This window comes from Telopea speciosissima, chromosome 6, assembly GCF_018873765.1.
Source record: "Telopea speciosissima isolate NSW1024214 ecotype Mountain lineage chromosome 6, Tspe_v1, whole genome shotgun sequence".
NCBI lineage: Eukaryota > Viridiplantae > Streptophyta > Magnoliopsida > Proteales > Proteaceae > Telopea > Telopea speciosissima.
In genome coordinates this window covers 68,726,359-68,742,847 of record NC_057921.1, presented here as the reverse complement: position 1 = coordinate 68,742,847, position 16,489 = coordinate 68,726,359, and the positions used below count along the sequence as shown (strand labels likewise).

General features: G+C 39.3%; 2 protein-coding genes across 2 annotated transcripts; both read left to right on the top strand.

The window, feature by feature from the left end:
- The first annotated feature begins 996 nt into the window (after positions 1 to 996).
- Positions 997 to 1,986, top strand: LOC122666106. Its single transcript, XM_043862215.1, has one exon. It carries the CDS (start codon positions 997 to 999, stop codon positions 1,984 to 1,986), a length of 990 nt encoding a protein of 329 aa, XP_043718150.1.
- A 7,061-nt stretch (positions 1,987 to 9,047) lies between these two features.
- On the top strand, positions 9,048 to 9,479 carry LOC122663724 (auxin-responsive protein SAUR32-like). The gene has a single exon (XM_043859358.1). The coding sequence runs from the start codon at positions 9,069 to 9,071 to the stop codon at positions 9,441 to 9,443; it is 375 nt and encodes a 124-aa protein (XP_043715293.1). The 5' UTR covers positions 9,048 to 9,068; the 3' UTR covers positions 9,444 to 9,479.
- Positions 9,480 to 16,489: the final 7,010 nt, after the last annotated feature.

Sequence of the window (16,489 nt, the reverse complement as noted above, 5' to 3'; positions counted from 1 at the left end):
GGAGTGCTAGTGTAGGCCACACTCCCGTACAGAAAACTGCTTTCCTTGTGAAAAATATTGATGCTAGTATAGTTTTTTTGAACCGACTATATAAGATAAGGGAAAAAGTTCTCTATCCAGGAGTGTGGCCTACGCTAACACACCTATGAGTCTATATCTTTTCTTCCCATATAAAAAAACATCTCTACCCTTTTGTTTTAAGGATGAGAGAGATAGACACATGGGAGTGCTGACGTAAGCCACACTCCCATACAGAATACTACTTCCCATAAGATAATTTCAAAACCTATACGTATCAGTGGCATATCGATGTGGATTAATGCCGATATTAATAGTGAGTACCTAAAATCCATGAATGGAAAAAATGAATCCCAAAACTAGAAAGAGAAAGTGGGGGTGAAGAGGTCCAATAATGTACAAGGACCGTCCAAAAGCGGGAAAATAGGGTAAAAAATTCATTGGCTTCATACACCAAAAGGTAAGGTGGTGTCTCCTCCTCTCTGTCCACAGCCAATCCTAACCACGTAGGGGAGTACGTACCCCTCGCAGCTGTAAACCAGGCTGTGTGTCTTTTGCCCCTTTCCCATCTCCCCACCCCCCCCCCCCCTCGTCGGTCGGGAAAGTTGGGAAAGGGGGCGATACCCCTCCACCTCTTCCTCTTCCCTTTCTTTCTTTTCTTCCGTCCTTCCTTCCTTCCTTCTTCGTACGTCTTCCTTCGTTTCCGAACCTTACCATTCTTCCTTTGCTCCTCTACTTCTTACTAATGCGACTTCATAATTCAACATATCAACAACGATTGATGAAGCATGGCTTAACAATCTGTGATATTTCATCGACATCACCATCACTGTCGTCTTCTTCGTTGTCGTATTGTTCTTCTTCGTCATCATCATTTTTTTTTAGATACAGAAATAGAAAAAGAATCTCGTCGTCGGGTCTTCTACATTTTCAGGATCACCACCACCACCACCACCACAATCTTAATCAGGACGGGCCATGGTCCCACCATCATCGTTACTCAACCCGGTCTTCGATCTCACCACCCTTTCCTTCATCTTTGTCTTCCTGCTCTTTTCCCTCTTCTCCCTTGTCTTCATCTTCTACTTCCGCCTCAAGACCCGAAACTCCGACCACCTCAGGGAGTTTAGTTCCCTCTGGACTATTCGCACCCTCCTCGTCTCCTTCATCACGCTTTGGGCACTCACCGAGACCCTACGCCTCCCTGTCCTCTTTTTCCGCCGTTATCCATTCATTTTTTCCTTCTTCTCTCCTCTCACCCTGATCCAACAGTCCAACCTCTGCAAGATCCACGTCGTCCTCTCATTGGGTCTCTTTGAGCCTGGATTCTTTGCCACCCTCCTCTTCCTCGTCAACGTCTCCGTCAGGAAGAGGAACCCCACCGACACCTTCGCCACCGCATTCTCCATCGTCTCCGCCTGCTGCATCCCCATACTCGTCTTCCAGGTCCTCTTCGTGTTCTTCCCAACCACCTTCAACCACTTTGGTCTCCCCGAGAGCCTCAGCCGCAGCTTCGTCCTCGTCTCCGACGGTACCGGCGGCAACATCGCCCTCTGCACCTACCCTCTCTTTAGTTCCATCTCCTTCGGCGCATTCGGGATTGTGTACGTGCTTTCCTTCCTGCTCTCTTGTTGGAGGCTAATCTCCCTCGTCATCAACAAGGGCCTGCGTCTTCGGATCTACACGCTTGCCCTGGCGGTGCTGCTGACGCTGCCCATCCAGATCGTATTCCTTGTAATCTCTGTGCTTTGGAACCCAGATGACACAGTCTTCCAGGGGCTCGCTCTGCTTGTGTTCCTCTGCATGCTATCGTGCGCCGTGGTGGGAGTGGGCATCCTCGTCATCAGGCCCATCTTCGACGCGCTCGCAGTCGCGTCGATTGAGGCTTCCTGGTGCTCCAGACGCAACGGCCACGACCTCCTTCCTCCGTCTGCTGACGTGGCTGAGAAACCGGGAGTATTGGGTTAACAGGTGAGGTGGATCCGAGTAAAAACACGGCAAAGGGGGAGAGGACATGAAATTGGAATGTTTGGAAATCAAAAAGAGAGGAGTACGGGGAGGGGGAGGAGGAAGAGGAGACTTTGACAGATCCAGATTCCAGAGGGCATTATGGTACTTCTATAAGGATTTGTCACGCGACACGTTGAGGTTGGTCTTTATCCTCTCTTCTCTAATCTCTACCCGGATGGATGGATGGATCGATCGATGATCGAGCTACGGACTTTGGTTTGGATCAGCTCAAATTGATTAAACGATTTAAAAAGTCCACAAAATATTTTTTTTGCCGCATCGGTTTGAGAGAGAGATAAACCGATAGAGATGTTCCATCTAATATATTTCTATGTGTATTTTTATTTTATTTCATCTTTAATCTGATTCATACAATTTAAATTTTTTGTTTTCATTTACGCACGATCACAATTCTTTTCTTTTTCCTTTTCCTTTCTTTTTAATTTAATGTTTTTCAAGTAAGGGAAGGGCTCATCCACTGCCAACCAGAACGTTTTATTTCTTAATGGTCGACTGCAATGTTGTCCTATATAGTTTAGTTTACCCACCCTCAAAAAAAAACAAAACAACGACAGAGACACTTAACAAATAACAAGATCAAATTGGAAGGGCAAATTCTTGTCTTTTTTTCTCTGAATATTTTCGGGTAAAACTCACCCTATAATCTATTGACATCCAATGATTTTGAACTATTCATATCCGATGTAAGGAAAGAAATAATTAATTGACCTATCAATTTGAAAAATTTTGCATTAAAAATGGATTGGATGGCTTTTGAAATTATCCAATGAGATTCTAGGTTTGGAGTAGGGTTGTTCTTGGTGGGGATCAACCGATTTGGCGGCTCGTTTGATCTGCGTTTTTTAAACTATGGCATCATATAGCTATTTTCGATTTACTTTACCAATCCCATGGATAGAAAAGAATATGGAATAATGGCATACTTCAAACCTTAGCTGACTGCTGGAACAAGGTCGTTTTCGAATCTGATAAACTGGAGGTCATCTCTTATCTATCTAAACAACAAAGCAGCATTCCCCTTGAAGTGCTCCCAATTATCAATGATATGTTCCACCTAGTCCCATATTTTGAACAATGTTCTTTCATCCTTCCTTTCTTTCTTTCTTTCTTTCTGCTTTCTTTTTCTTTTTCTTTTTTCTTTTTTTTTTTTTTTTTTTTGTGGTAAATAACAATGTTCTTTCATCCACATTCCTAGAGAAAGCAATGTCATTGCGGATACTCTGGCGCGGAGGACCCTATCCGTTATATGTCAGGATGGATTGGCCCATCTCCACTCCTTGGATTCAGTCTTATTGTAACTCTGAGTTCATGTGCTTTACACATTTTAATGAATAGTTGCTCTCTTACCACAAAAAAAAGGAGTTTTTTTTTTTTTGTGGTAAATAACAATGTTCTTTCATCCACATTCCTAGAGAAAGCAATGTCATTGCGGATACTCTGGCGCGGAGGACCCTATCCGTTATATGTCAGGATGGATTGGCCCATCTCCATCTCCATCTCCACTCCTTGGATTCAGTCTTATTGTAACTCTGAGTTCATGTGCTTTACACATTTTAATGAATAGTTGCTCTCTTACCACAAAAAAAAGGAGTATGGAATGATACTTGTACTCATTAGTTTTGTTTATATTAATACCCATATATGTCTTTCGTTTTGATCTGATCATCACTTTTGGGGTTGGGTTTGACCACAAATGTAGGAAATTCAAGCACAAATTATAATACCAAGTGAACCATATATTATGGAAATTGGGGTACGCTCTTCCTATCAGCACTTGTAATTAGCCACATTGTCCTCAATTTGGCATAGAATAGGATGGGCCATGCGTTAAGCCCGACCCAACAACCATTGCTCTTTCTCTTGATCGTTTACCCACCTAACTAAGATATAAGTATATGAAGACGTAGTTTATGTGGTAGGGCCCATATGAGCCCATTCACAGATTGCCATCTCCTTTACATGACAAACCTACAGCCCAGAGCCTATTCAGAGCCCATTCCCCGAACATCCCTTATGGTAGAGGGCTAGAATCGACCACCGTGTTCAGGGCAATTTCAGGTTGGTTCAGCTAATTATTAAACGGATTGCTTGGGTTCAGGAAAATTCCAAAGATCTTGGACAAATTCAAAGAGGGGTTTCTTATACGCTGGTCACAGAATATTTCTAGATCCCATTACACCCAATGCCAAATACCTCCCCAGTCTCTTTATTACCCTAGCATTCCTCACAAAAGGTATTATTGTTTTCGATAGTAAATGGACAGAATCTTTGTTTTCCTCTCCAATTGCTCATCTTCCTTTGAGATGCTCTCCACGAGTTCATGGATTTGAAACTCCTGCCTGCAATAACTTGCTGTCCTACGAATACTATTTTAGTCATTGTTAGTTAACCATCTTTCTTCCCAAGGATGAACCAATATGGTTTTCAATTCTAAGTGTTCTTCTAACATAAATTATTAGATGAAAAAGTTTTCCTCCACTCATAGAGGACGGTTCACCCGTCTTCCTAGAGTTTTTGTATGTTCTCAAATACCCTCCCGATACCCATTGTCGCCCTCTCCCGTTCACATCCCATTCACCGTGAGTGAAGGGAAAGTCGGCCTAAATTATTTGTGTGTGTGAAAGCTTTCCATGAAAAACTTTAGAACCGTTTTTTCAGTGATGAGAAGACAAGCAATTCTAACATTAAATAATCAAATAATTTGTAACAGAGGTTTGTAGAGCTGAAGAAACATGCGGGCATCTATGGATCTGCTGCCTTTATAAAAACTGTCTCTGCCTTTAAAAATGACTGGAAAGGAATAACAATGACTCAAACTGGGAATTTTTTGTTGATATGATTCCGCGTGAAGTTACTTGGGCCTGGAATTCTGTTTCTTATTGGGCTTTTTTTTACCGGTTGGGGGAGGGTGAAATGACTGCCTCACCCCCATGGAAAGCAGAAATCCTGCCCTCAAGATGCCAATGCGCACACTCTTATAGGCTCGCTCCCCCCACTTAGCTTTTTTAATCAGGGAGTCTGTTTTTGTAGATCACAGTATTTAGTGGGTCATATGATTAAATATGAAATGCAAGTATTTCAAGAACGGTTTTAGTTCGGATCGGGTATTGGTCACCTTGAAAACCAATTTTTTGATATGGATTGGCACATATCGAATAGGTTTGCTTCTATTTTCCTAAAAAACCAGTTTTTTTTTTTAAAAAAAAAAAAATCTTTTTACCTTTAATTGTATGTTTACCGATACAAAATTGACACAATATAGATATGGAATACAAAGACAGATCGCCCGATACGGGCAATCCAATGTGAATACCTCAAACAATGATTTCAAGGGATAGTCTCAAATCGAGCTTGGATTTTATTGGGGGCAGAAGGATCTTTGACATTTCTTGCATGCCCATCCTATACTCAATGTAGGCCATGAATGAGACTATCCTTTATTTGAAATTTGGGAACCAAAACTATTTGAGGTTGCCAAGAGAAGAAAGAATGGTCATAGGACAGGTTTGAACGTTCCAACAGGTTTGATTTATCCATGAATGAAAAAAAAAAAAAACATCCCATTTACTCAACAGTGGTAAATCTTTTTTTGGGTTTCATTTATCCATAAATGGAAAAAACATCTCATTTACTCAACGGTCAAAATAATCAAATTGCTAACATGAAAAGAAAAAGAAAATATAAAGTGATAGTGTCAAAAAATCAATCCTTTCCTGCTGTGGCATGTCTTTTTATATAAAGAGAAGAGAGATATACTCATGGAAGTGTTGGTATAGGCCACACTCCCAGATAATGTTCTTTTTCTTCAAAAAACAAAAAAAAAATAGTAAAACAAAAAGATGATAGATTCCTCGATAAATTTGGGGGGGGGGGGGGGATTTCCACCTTTTCATGGGTGTGTGGTGATCATTTTGCTCCCTCTATATCTGGGTGTGAACAATACACTCCTCTGCAAAGAACTTTTCTCCTAAAGCATACTAGGAAAAATTGCGAAATGATAAAAAAAAATCACACTGTTGAGATAGACCATCTATCAAGTTTTGATCGTAAGAATGAGTTCCAAGCCTATTCAATAGTCAGCTTACCAAATCACAATCCATGTGACTAAAAAGTGAGACTTGTTGTGGAAAGGAATAAAAATAAATAAAAGGCATGATAAAAACATGGAGCTATTATTCATAATATATCTTTTGTTTTACAAGTTTAATGATAATAATAATAATAATATAATCTAACATAAAACAAGATACGGAGTTTTTTTTTTTTTTTTTTTGGATAGAAAGATACGGAGTGTCTAAGACAATCATAATCTTGTATATAAATAATAAAAAAATAAAATAAAAGAAGGCATCTCCAACCCCACCCCCCTCCCCCCTCAAAACAATTAAAAGTGTTGAAGCCATAATTGCTTTCCCTTCAGAATTGCTTTGTGTAGAAGCCATAATTGCTTTCCCTTCAAAATTCAAAGTTCAAAGTTGAAAACCACACAAAACCACTTTGTGGTGGGTTTTTTTTTTATAGAGAATTCCCACTTTGTTATACATATATAATGCATATGATTGCTTTTGTCTATCAAAATCTTTGTAATTTTTTATTTTACCAAACCCATTTAGATAGTGCCAGATCACCCATTTACATTTTTTTTTATTTTTTTGGTGAGACAGATCACCCATTTACATACCTTCCTTTCATTCACATCACCAGTTTCATGGTGGGCCCAAATCCATTTCTTTAAAGGAAAAATAATTCAAGAGGTATTTTAAAACATTTTATAAATTCATTTAGTACAGCACTTATACTAATTTTACATATAGATTTTCCTGTTACATAGAAAATAAATGAGAAGGCTTGAACAAAAAGTCTTTGAGACCAAGAAACCCTAAAATAAAATATAAAATAAAAAACAAAAAACAAAAATAGGCACCGGGCCAGCCATTAATCCAATCCAACAGTGTGGACTGTGGAAGACGAAAAACCGTTTCCTTAACGTGTTGATGGTCAAGCATAAAAGATGGGCCATGGGTGGTGGGCCCATGAGTTTAACAGCAGCTATCGATGATACCCATTTAAGAGCAGTGTAGTTCATCTGTTTGACACATTTCCATATACGCCGGATTCTCCCTTTTCTTTTTTTTTAATAATTTTAATATTTCTTCTTGTCATTTAGAGGAAGGGATTGCATCTGACTTTAGGAATAAAAACAAAGAGCAAGTCGGCATCGTGAACCCTAAGTTTTATCCTTCCATGCTTTTGGATATTCTTAATTTCCTAAGGTTTTTTTTTTTTTTTGGGTGAAGAATTTCCTAAGTTCAAAGCAATGTACCCTTATTCTATTTTTTAGTTCTCACTTGACTTTCTACCCTCGAGGTTTTCATGAATAAATTTATTTTTTACCAAAAAAGGTTACCATTGGATGAGACACTGTCTCCTTATCAAAAGAAAAAATTTATAGTAAATATATTAATATCATAAACGGAGAACAAGGGTTTCGATGAGTGTTGGTTCATATAAGGGAGCATATACATGGTTTTAGTGCACGGTATCGAAATGGGTATCGGCAATACGTAAAAATGATACGATACTACTTGGATCGACTGTATCGGATAAAATTATCCTTAAATTTTCTTAAAAATGAATTTTCTGATCATTTTACTTCTTGTCCATATCATGCTACCGATACGATATCGACACAATATCAATAATGATGACTAGTAAAATCGATATATATCAACATACCGATACTTAGAACCATGAGCATGTACACCGCGATGGTGTGCTGTGCCACCATTTTTCCAAAAAAGAAATTGAATGGAAGGTAAACGAAGAAATATTTAACCATGACCTCACAAAAAAGTGGATCAGCATACCATGCGTGTTTTGCTACGTGAAAGGGTAATTTAGAAATTCTAATATTAAATGATTAAAAAATAATGTGAATTAACCAAATCAAAAATTTTATACCTTAGTGCTATTGCAAAGGTAGTACTTGATTAAAGGGAAAAAATAATGTTGTCTGGTCGAGAGGCCCTTGCACCTAGAAACAGGAGTGTACAAAATTACAACGTCACCCCGTGAATAAAAAAAATCCAATCCATATCGATGATCTTATACACGTTTTTATTGACCCCGCCCTGATTTAGAGGTTACATGACCAAGCAACGATATCTTGCCCTTGATAAAAATATATTCTAAAATTTGATTTTTATTTAATTTAAATCATGTCCTCTCCATCCAACAATTGAAATCGATATATCATCTTCTTTAATTTAAGTGTCAAAAGGTATTTATTTTGTTTTTACTAAAAAAAAATGAAGAGAGACACATGATGTCGTGAAGCATTCATGGCATAAATGACCCTTGCTCGTCATTAAAAGTGCATCAAGGGCAATTTTTTTAATTTTTTTTTCTGGTAAATCATTAAGGGCATTTATAGAAGCAACCTGTTACTCAGCACACACACACGCACACATTAAAATAAATAAATAAAGCAATAAAATTACGATAGGATACAATTACCATTACGGCGTTATAATATTGTACTACACCGCCTCAAAAATGTTAAACGTCGTTAGTGTCTTCCCGTTTGACTCCAATAAAATAGTATTTATAGGAAAACTAAACGAATCCCTCTCCTACACGGCAATTCCCTGAGACGGTGTTCAACTTGAGCTCCTTTGATCTCAAAGCAAAGTAAGATAAGAAAAACGAAAGTGTGTGTAATCCATATAGAGAGGGATCTCTCCCCCACCTCCTTCCACCTCTGTGTGTCTCTCTCTCCCTTTCTCTATTAAACTTGTGGATCTCTTCTGGTTCGGGACCATGACCAACGTTCCTAGTTCTTGGAGAGACTCTTCTCTTAACCTCTTCCATCTATCTATGTCTGCTTCCGATCCATGGCCTTTCTCCATGCTTCAATTCTTGTAACATTAAATTAAAACAAAAGAAAACCCAAAAAGGAAGTAGGGTTTTTTTTTTTCCTTCCCCAAAAATTGTATTCTTGATCGACTGAGTGAAGAGAGATGGGTAGCGGAGACAAACAGCTGATGAACTTTCAGATGCAGTTGTGGCATCAGCATGGGAAGAAGGATCAGAAGGTCATCCCAAAGGGGTACCTTGCGATTATGGTGGGTCAAGGAGATGAACAGGAGAGGTTCGTGATTCCTGTCACGTACATCAACCATCCTCTGTTCATACAATTGCTAAAGGAAGCAGAGGACGAATATGGATTTGAGCAGAAGGGCACCATCACCATCCCTTGTGAAGTGCAAGAATTTCGGTACGTGCAGGGTATCATCGATAGAGAGAATAAGTCACTTCACCACCACCACCACCACCACCACAACAACCATCTTCATTATCTTCCTCTTCATGTTGTTGGGTGTTTCAGGGCTTGAAGCTGCCAAGTCAATCATCCTTTAATCTTAAATGGGTCTTTCAAATCTGAGCTTAATTTGCAGTCCTGTTAATTTGGAATTATAGATATAATCGGTGTATTTGGGGGAGGGGGTTCTTTCTTCTGCTTTCTTTCTTTGCTGCTCTTCCACTTCTCTTGATTGTTGAAAACAAAAGGAAAAACAGAGAAATTAAGATATATGATGTTGATGGTACACTTATAATAATAATGAAAGAAAGTTGGCGATAAATATTTATGATTTTGTGTTATTTTTGTTAACTAAAAACTTAATAGGGAAGAAAACCTTACAAGATTTTATTTTTTTTTGGCCCAACTTGTTTGTATGAACAGTCACGAGAGAGAGAGAGAGAGAGAGAGAGAGAAGAGAACGATATAGAAAGGGAAAAGAGATTCCTTTCGATCTTATACGAGTGTGTGTATCAACATCGTCGTTTAGAGCTAGAGCTAGAGCTTGAGCCGCCATTGCTTAACCTGTGTTAGTTTTCTTTTTCTTTTAAAAGGGGAAGAAAATTAAGGCCAAAATTTGGATTGTGATTCTTGAAAAGGCAGGACAGAGATAAGAATGGAAGGAATTGATTTATGGTTCAGGAAACAAATTGACATAATTATTAACCACTACTGCAGTACTGCCTCTTAATTTAATTAAGTCTCTATTTTGTATTAAAGTTACACTACTATTCCCCTTATTTTCTTCTTCTCTCTACTTGTGATTTATAAGAGAATTTTTCCAAGACATAAAAAGGAGAAAGTTTGGTTTGCTATGCAGCGTGTAGATGAGAAGAGGATGTCATGACTCATGAAAGAGTGGGTGATGATCCAAGGAAGGAAGGGAGAGCAATGGGAGGGGCGGTTGGCAAGTTGCATATTGAGTAGGTAAATGGGGGTGAGTGAGTGAGTTGGGGGTTCTGGTGATGGTGGGGTCGGAGTGGGCCCACCAACCATTTAATAGGATAGGGCTGTGCTGCTGTTAGGGCTGCAGCCCGCAATTCTTAGCGTTGCTTTGCCAATGGCTTCGCATATTTTAGTATAGGCTCCAAGATATTAAGCCCAGGCCTGGGCTTGAATATGTAAGCCTGATTAGGGCCTGGACCCACTTTGGTGTGTTGATTAAAGCCACTTGTTTTCGGTATTGCCATGTTGAATTATAATGTGGTGATTCTCACTGTATAGGGATAGATAATATATTGTCTCAATTATTTTAATTAAATGTCCTTTCAAGTATTGATGATGTTGCTCAGAGTATTAAAATAGGATTAATGAAATGGTGGAATGCGTCCGGAGTGATATGTGATCGGCATATTCTTTTAAAGATTGAAGAAAAAATTTAAAGGACTATCATACAACCAGCTATAATGTATGATGTAGAATGTTGGGCAAAAACGTCATATAGATAAGTTAAGTGTTGTGGAGATACAGATGTTGAGATGAATGTGTGGCAAAATTAGGAAGGATAAAATGGGGAATGATCATATTAGAGCCGATTTGGGAGTTGCCCCGATTTAAGATAAGCTTCGAGAGTGTCGTATGAGATGGTATGGTCATATTCAACAGAGGCCTTCAAATGCTGTTGATTCAGATTAAAAGTACTAAAAGAGCCTGGGACAGACCTAAAATGATCCTGAGAGAAGTAGTGAGAAAAGACATGCTTAGTTTAGCTAGGTCTTGTCTCTAGTATGATCTCGAATAGAGCTAGTTGGAGGGCAAAGATCCATGTAGTTGATACCATTTAGTTAAATTTATGCTTAGTTGTGTCATTATTGTTGTTATGCTCTTTTATTTTTACTTTTATCAATCTTTTAGTGTTGCAAGGTTTCTTGTAACAGACTCCATTTAATTAGGATAAGGCTGAGTTGTTGTTGTTATCCTTTCCAGTATTGGCATGTATGTTCTTACATGCCTAAGATACTTCGATCATCACTACGTAATTTGTATTATCTTGTAGTTCATATTTTTCAAACCTCAAATATTTCTCTAATAAATTGTGTTTTGGATTATACTTTTACATATGAATAAGAGATCTTTGGGTCTATTTATCCGTAAAATTTGGGTCACATCCAATGTTATACCCGCACCCCGGATCATAATTAATTTTTATTTTTCCCCGTGACGTGTGGTTATCACTGCCACGTATGCTAGTGAGCTGTTCTCACTAGTGGTCAAACCCAGCTACAAAATTATTGACCACAGTGCGGGTTTACCTGTGGAGGAAACTATTCGGGGTCATAGGGACAAACCATGACAAGGAAATAGTAAGTTCTAGCCCTTAAGTTTATTTATTTACCCTTTCCCTCGATGCCCTCGAAGTGCAGGTCAAGATTTGGATCGCCCGGGCTATTTTAGTTGAGTTGGGAATATTCTATTTGTGGGTCCCATTTATTTAAGGGAGCGTGTGATGGGGTTATAATCCCATGGTGGATGGACCCATCCCCAAGTGGGTTCTTTTCTATTTGAAACCTGTGGGCAGACCCATTTAGTTAAGAGGCACATTCAACTTGAGGGCCCATTTGACTCTATTTGACCCAAAGATGGGTTAACCTATTCCTGTACCCTAAATAAGACCATGGGTCAACCCATTAAGCCCTCTTGACCCATTTATCTTAGATCCACCCATTTAGCTATTTGACCCATTTAACTTAAAGGACCCAAGCCCATTTTCTATAAATAAGACAAAGGGGGGAGGGAGAATCATTCATTTTCATTTCTTCTCCCATCTAACCTAAATCGTGGAGGAGAGAAAGGAGAAAGAAGAAAGAAGAAAGAAGGAAAGAAAAAAGAAAGAAGGAGAAAAGGAGGAGGAATGGAAAAGCTTGGTTAAAGGCTTGGAACCTCACCTTGTGGAGCCCTCTACGTGGAGCTTTTCTACATTGGGGAAGGTAAGCCATTGAAACCCACATCTCTTCATCTATTTTGAGTTTTGAGGTTTAGGAAATGGGAGAGATTCGACCTAGGGTTCTCTTGGAACCCAAGGAATCGATGGAACCTCTAAACCTAGACTATGGTGGAGTTATTTCACTCCATTACAACCTCTAAGCCTAAGTAATCTCTTTCCATTTAAGAAATTTAAGGTTTCTACCCTATTATGTCCTAATTTAGGTTCTCTTTGTTTTCCCTCTTAAATCCATGGGAATACATGGACCTAATGAGGTCTTAGAACCCTAATGGACCTAGGAGGAAGCTTTCTTAAAGCCTCCCTACCTTTAAACCCCTTGGAAAATGAATCCCTAGCAAGAAACCCTTCAATTTTCGATTCTGCAGTATGTGGTTTTACATGTGGTTTCGAGACGAGAAACCACACACCGCAACCACCCTTGGCGAGAGACCTTCCTAAGCCCCTGGTTAGCTAGGTTTACATATGGTTTTAGACCCGCAAGAAACCACCACGAAATTACCTTCCCGAGAAGGCCCCTGTGAAGCTCGGATTTACACTCGGTTTCAGTTTTATGAAACCACATCTGCAACCAACCTTGACTAAAACTGTCCTGAACCCCTGGTTTCCTAGGATTTACACTCGGTTTCAGTTTTCTGAAACCACATCTGCAACCGACCTTGACTAAAACTGTCCTGAACCCCTGGTTTCCTAGGATTTACATGTGGTTGCAGAATTTGGGCATGAAACCACTCCTGCAATCACTTTGTTTCTGAAACCTTATACTTAATTGATTATGGGAGACCTTTTGGGGATCCTTTCCCTTCGCTCGTTTAACCTTATTTCACTCTTTGTTTAGGTTAATATATTCATCTTGTGGCTTATTGCTTGATCGAGACGACAACTGATAATCTTGGTGCTTGGCGTATACGTTGTGAGTGGGTTTGGTTGGTTGGGCTTATTATTATTATTGCATTATATATTATGTAATCATTATAATTAATAAGCATGTTTGCGCATATTGCATACTTTTATATATAATTGTTATAATGTTGATTGGTAATGTTGTACCTTGATGGGTCTCGGTGCCGGTGGGTACCGGTGCCGGAACCCCGAACACTATATACATTTATGAAGAAATTATGTTGAATGTCATATTGAACTGTATGCGCCGTGCCGTGCTGGTAACCGGGCACTAAACCAGATGAAAAGTTGATGCGCCCGGATTACCTCTCGGGACGATAGGACTTGCATGTAGCTGTGGCTAGGATTTTACACCCTTATGCTACGACCCTTACCAACGGGGGTTTAGGTGTTGGGTAATCGATTACCGGATTACGTGGAGGTGGGAGAGGCCGATCATGGTAGTATTGGTTATCGGGGTGCCACTGAGTGGTCTTGGAGGCTTCGATCGGCGTAGGTCCCACGTGACAATTGAGGTTTCATTGTGGCGATAAGTTAAGTGACCCACAGTGTCTCCCGAGTTGTCACAGTAGCATATACCTCTGACTTAGTTGTGATGTTAGGTGGAAAATTTACTTAACATATGCATGCATCATTGGACTATGTGAATTGTGTGTTTGTGCATCCACATCCCCTCACGCTCGGTGGAGAGCTAACCCCCTCGTGTACACAATTTTTAGATTATGATGCGGTGCGGAGGAGCCGAGCGTGTTAGGAGGAACATGGCAACGGGTGTCCTTGTGACGATTGCGCCTACGGGCCGTGAGAATTCTAGGGACTTGTTCCCCTTTTGTTTATTTTAGGGCGTAGGCCCATGTATAAACATTTACTGCTATACCCTTGTTGATCATTATTAGATGGTAATGAAAAATGGATTAACTACAGTATTTATCATCTAGGCTTTGATCATCTTGTAACTATTGATTTTATACGCTTCCGCAAAACTATTGATCTTTTGGAATGTAATATTTTCCTTTCCGCACTCTGATATTATATTGTTTTAATATTAGTTATGACTGTGCGTTGGGACACTGTGTCAGTGATCCTGGCAGCTTAGTAGGATGACACGCGTCGTCCTAGTCACCCCTTATAATGTATTGTATCCCTTGTTGGGATGGGGGCGTGACAGAGTGGTATCAGAGCAATGATGCTCTGCACCGACCACAGTCTCGCGGACTCTTGATTTACTCTCCACAATTAGGTTCTAAACTAAAAATCTTCAAGAACATAAATTATTGTGTGCAGACATAGGAGAAGACTGGTTGTGGTGAAACAAAAACTTAGAAGATAATAAACAACTTGGCACTTAGGACTTGAACCATAAGCTGTTAAGCTACAACTTTGAAATTGCTTGGTTGAGCCTTAAGTAGGTCATAAATGAGTAACTATATGTTAAAATTCATAAACAATAATGAACCAATTATAACCAAGCATAATTATCAACAATGATTTAAACAAGAAAGAAGTAAGCAAATACATAGAGATACATATAAGATTAATTACAAATATTCAATCGTTCCAAATCTTCTTGGGAGGCGATCATATCCTTCCCATTTCAATATTCATGATTTTATCTATTCCAACAAAAACATACGATTCTATCCTGCTCAATCAAAAGATACTAATCTAAACACCATGATTGGTCCAGATTCTCTGCTTCGGCATAACTGTGTCTTTCCCAACTCAAAATGCAAGATCTCATCTGTTCCAACTCAAAACATTTGATTCTGTTCATCTCAGATTAAATATATAAGTCTACCATTTCTAAAAGTTCCCAGTTGTTCATCCTAAGACAGGAACTATAAGAACTGATCCGGGATAACTTTAATTGTTGAGAGAAAGCTGAGCTAGACATTGCACCACCGCCACCATCGCGACCAAGAAAGCTGTCGATGTCATCTACCCCTCTCTCGATACCCTCTAGGCGCCAAGTCTGATTGGAGAGTTACTTCGTGACCTCATCGAAGCCATCCACCACTCGCAGGTTCAGCCGCCTGATGGTCGTCAGAATGTCAATACCTCCCACTTGATTAAGGTATAGGAATTCCTTCTAAGTGAACAATAGGTCCTTGCTCCTCCAATGGACACGTTGATAACACCAGGCCAACTGTGCTGCAATGAAGCTATAGGAACCCCCTTGACATATGAAACAACCCGATAGTTTTGTGTGCCCGGGTTCCGGTGTTCAGATTTGCATAGAAATAGAGAATGAGTTTTGGGTAGTATGGTTCAGGAAGGTTGAGAATGTTGGTCCACCCCAATGCCTCGAATCTCTGCCCCACCATGTAAGCTTTGAGATCATCCAACACTACATCCCGCCCTTCCACTATATTTTTGAAGCGGAAGTAGTCTTGGTAAAGCTCTTGGTCCTCTATCTTTTGAAACCATAGTGGATCTAGGACAGTTGGTGCAACTTGTTCAACGCATGCACGCTGTGTTCTTGGAGCCATTAATTGTTTTAACCTGCAACCAGCAAATTAGTACCTTGAATGTTAAGGCCTAAGTAGATGATCAATGTAAAATTATGAGGTTCAAAACCTAGCCCTTGATTTTCCTTTCAAAGCAAATTAAATTACAGCAGAATTCTTAGGCTAGAAAATTCTGATTTTTTTAATCCAATTGTGATCTAAGAAGTTGGGGGAAAAAAAAAGGAAAGGCATGGCCATTATGTGAATGACATGATAAATAATGAAGATTCATGGTCATATTATGCCTAGGATATGATATTTTATACAAAGTAGTAAGTTCAAACAAGAAGTAGACTTGTTCGATCATGGAGCATGCCTTGGGCTTCAAAAAGAATTTTTCAGATTTTGTGGTTGGGAGATTGAATCATAAGGAACAAGTAAATATGATTTGTGACAACTCTGAGAATGTAAGCTAAGCCCTATCAAGTAAGACCAAATCAAATATGGCAAAAGAGAAGAGGAAAATTTGAGTAGGTTTTGGTTTTTCCAAAATCCAACCTAAATCCTTGAGTTAGATGCCAAGATTGTATGCAAGCCTTTGTATAGGTTGCTTATGGTGAAAAAATGGTTAAGATTAGATTGTGAGTAGCCTACCGAGCAAAAGGAAACAAAAACCCCAAGTTTTATAAACCTGAAATCGATTTTGGGGTTTCTCCTTGAGAGAAATCAATGGGAGAGAGAGAGATCTTACCCGAATGCGATTGGATGTTGTTGAGGAGTAATTGGGAG

Excerpts from the sequence above, each read along its gene's own strand:
- LOC122666106 (XM_043862215.1), top strand. The coding sequence starts at position 997 with ATGGTCCCACCATCATCGTTACTCAACCCGGTCTTCGATCTCACCACC.
- LOC122663724 (XM_043859358.1), top strand. The coding sequence starts at position 9,069 with ATGGGTAGCGGAGACAAACAGCTGATGAACTTTCAGATGCAGTTGTGG.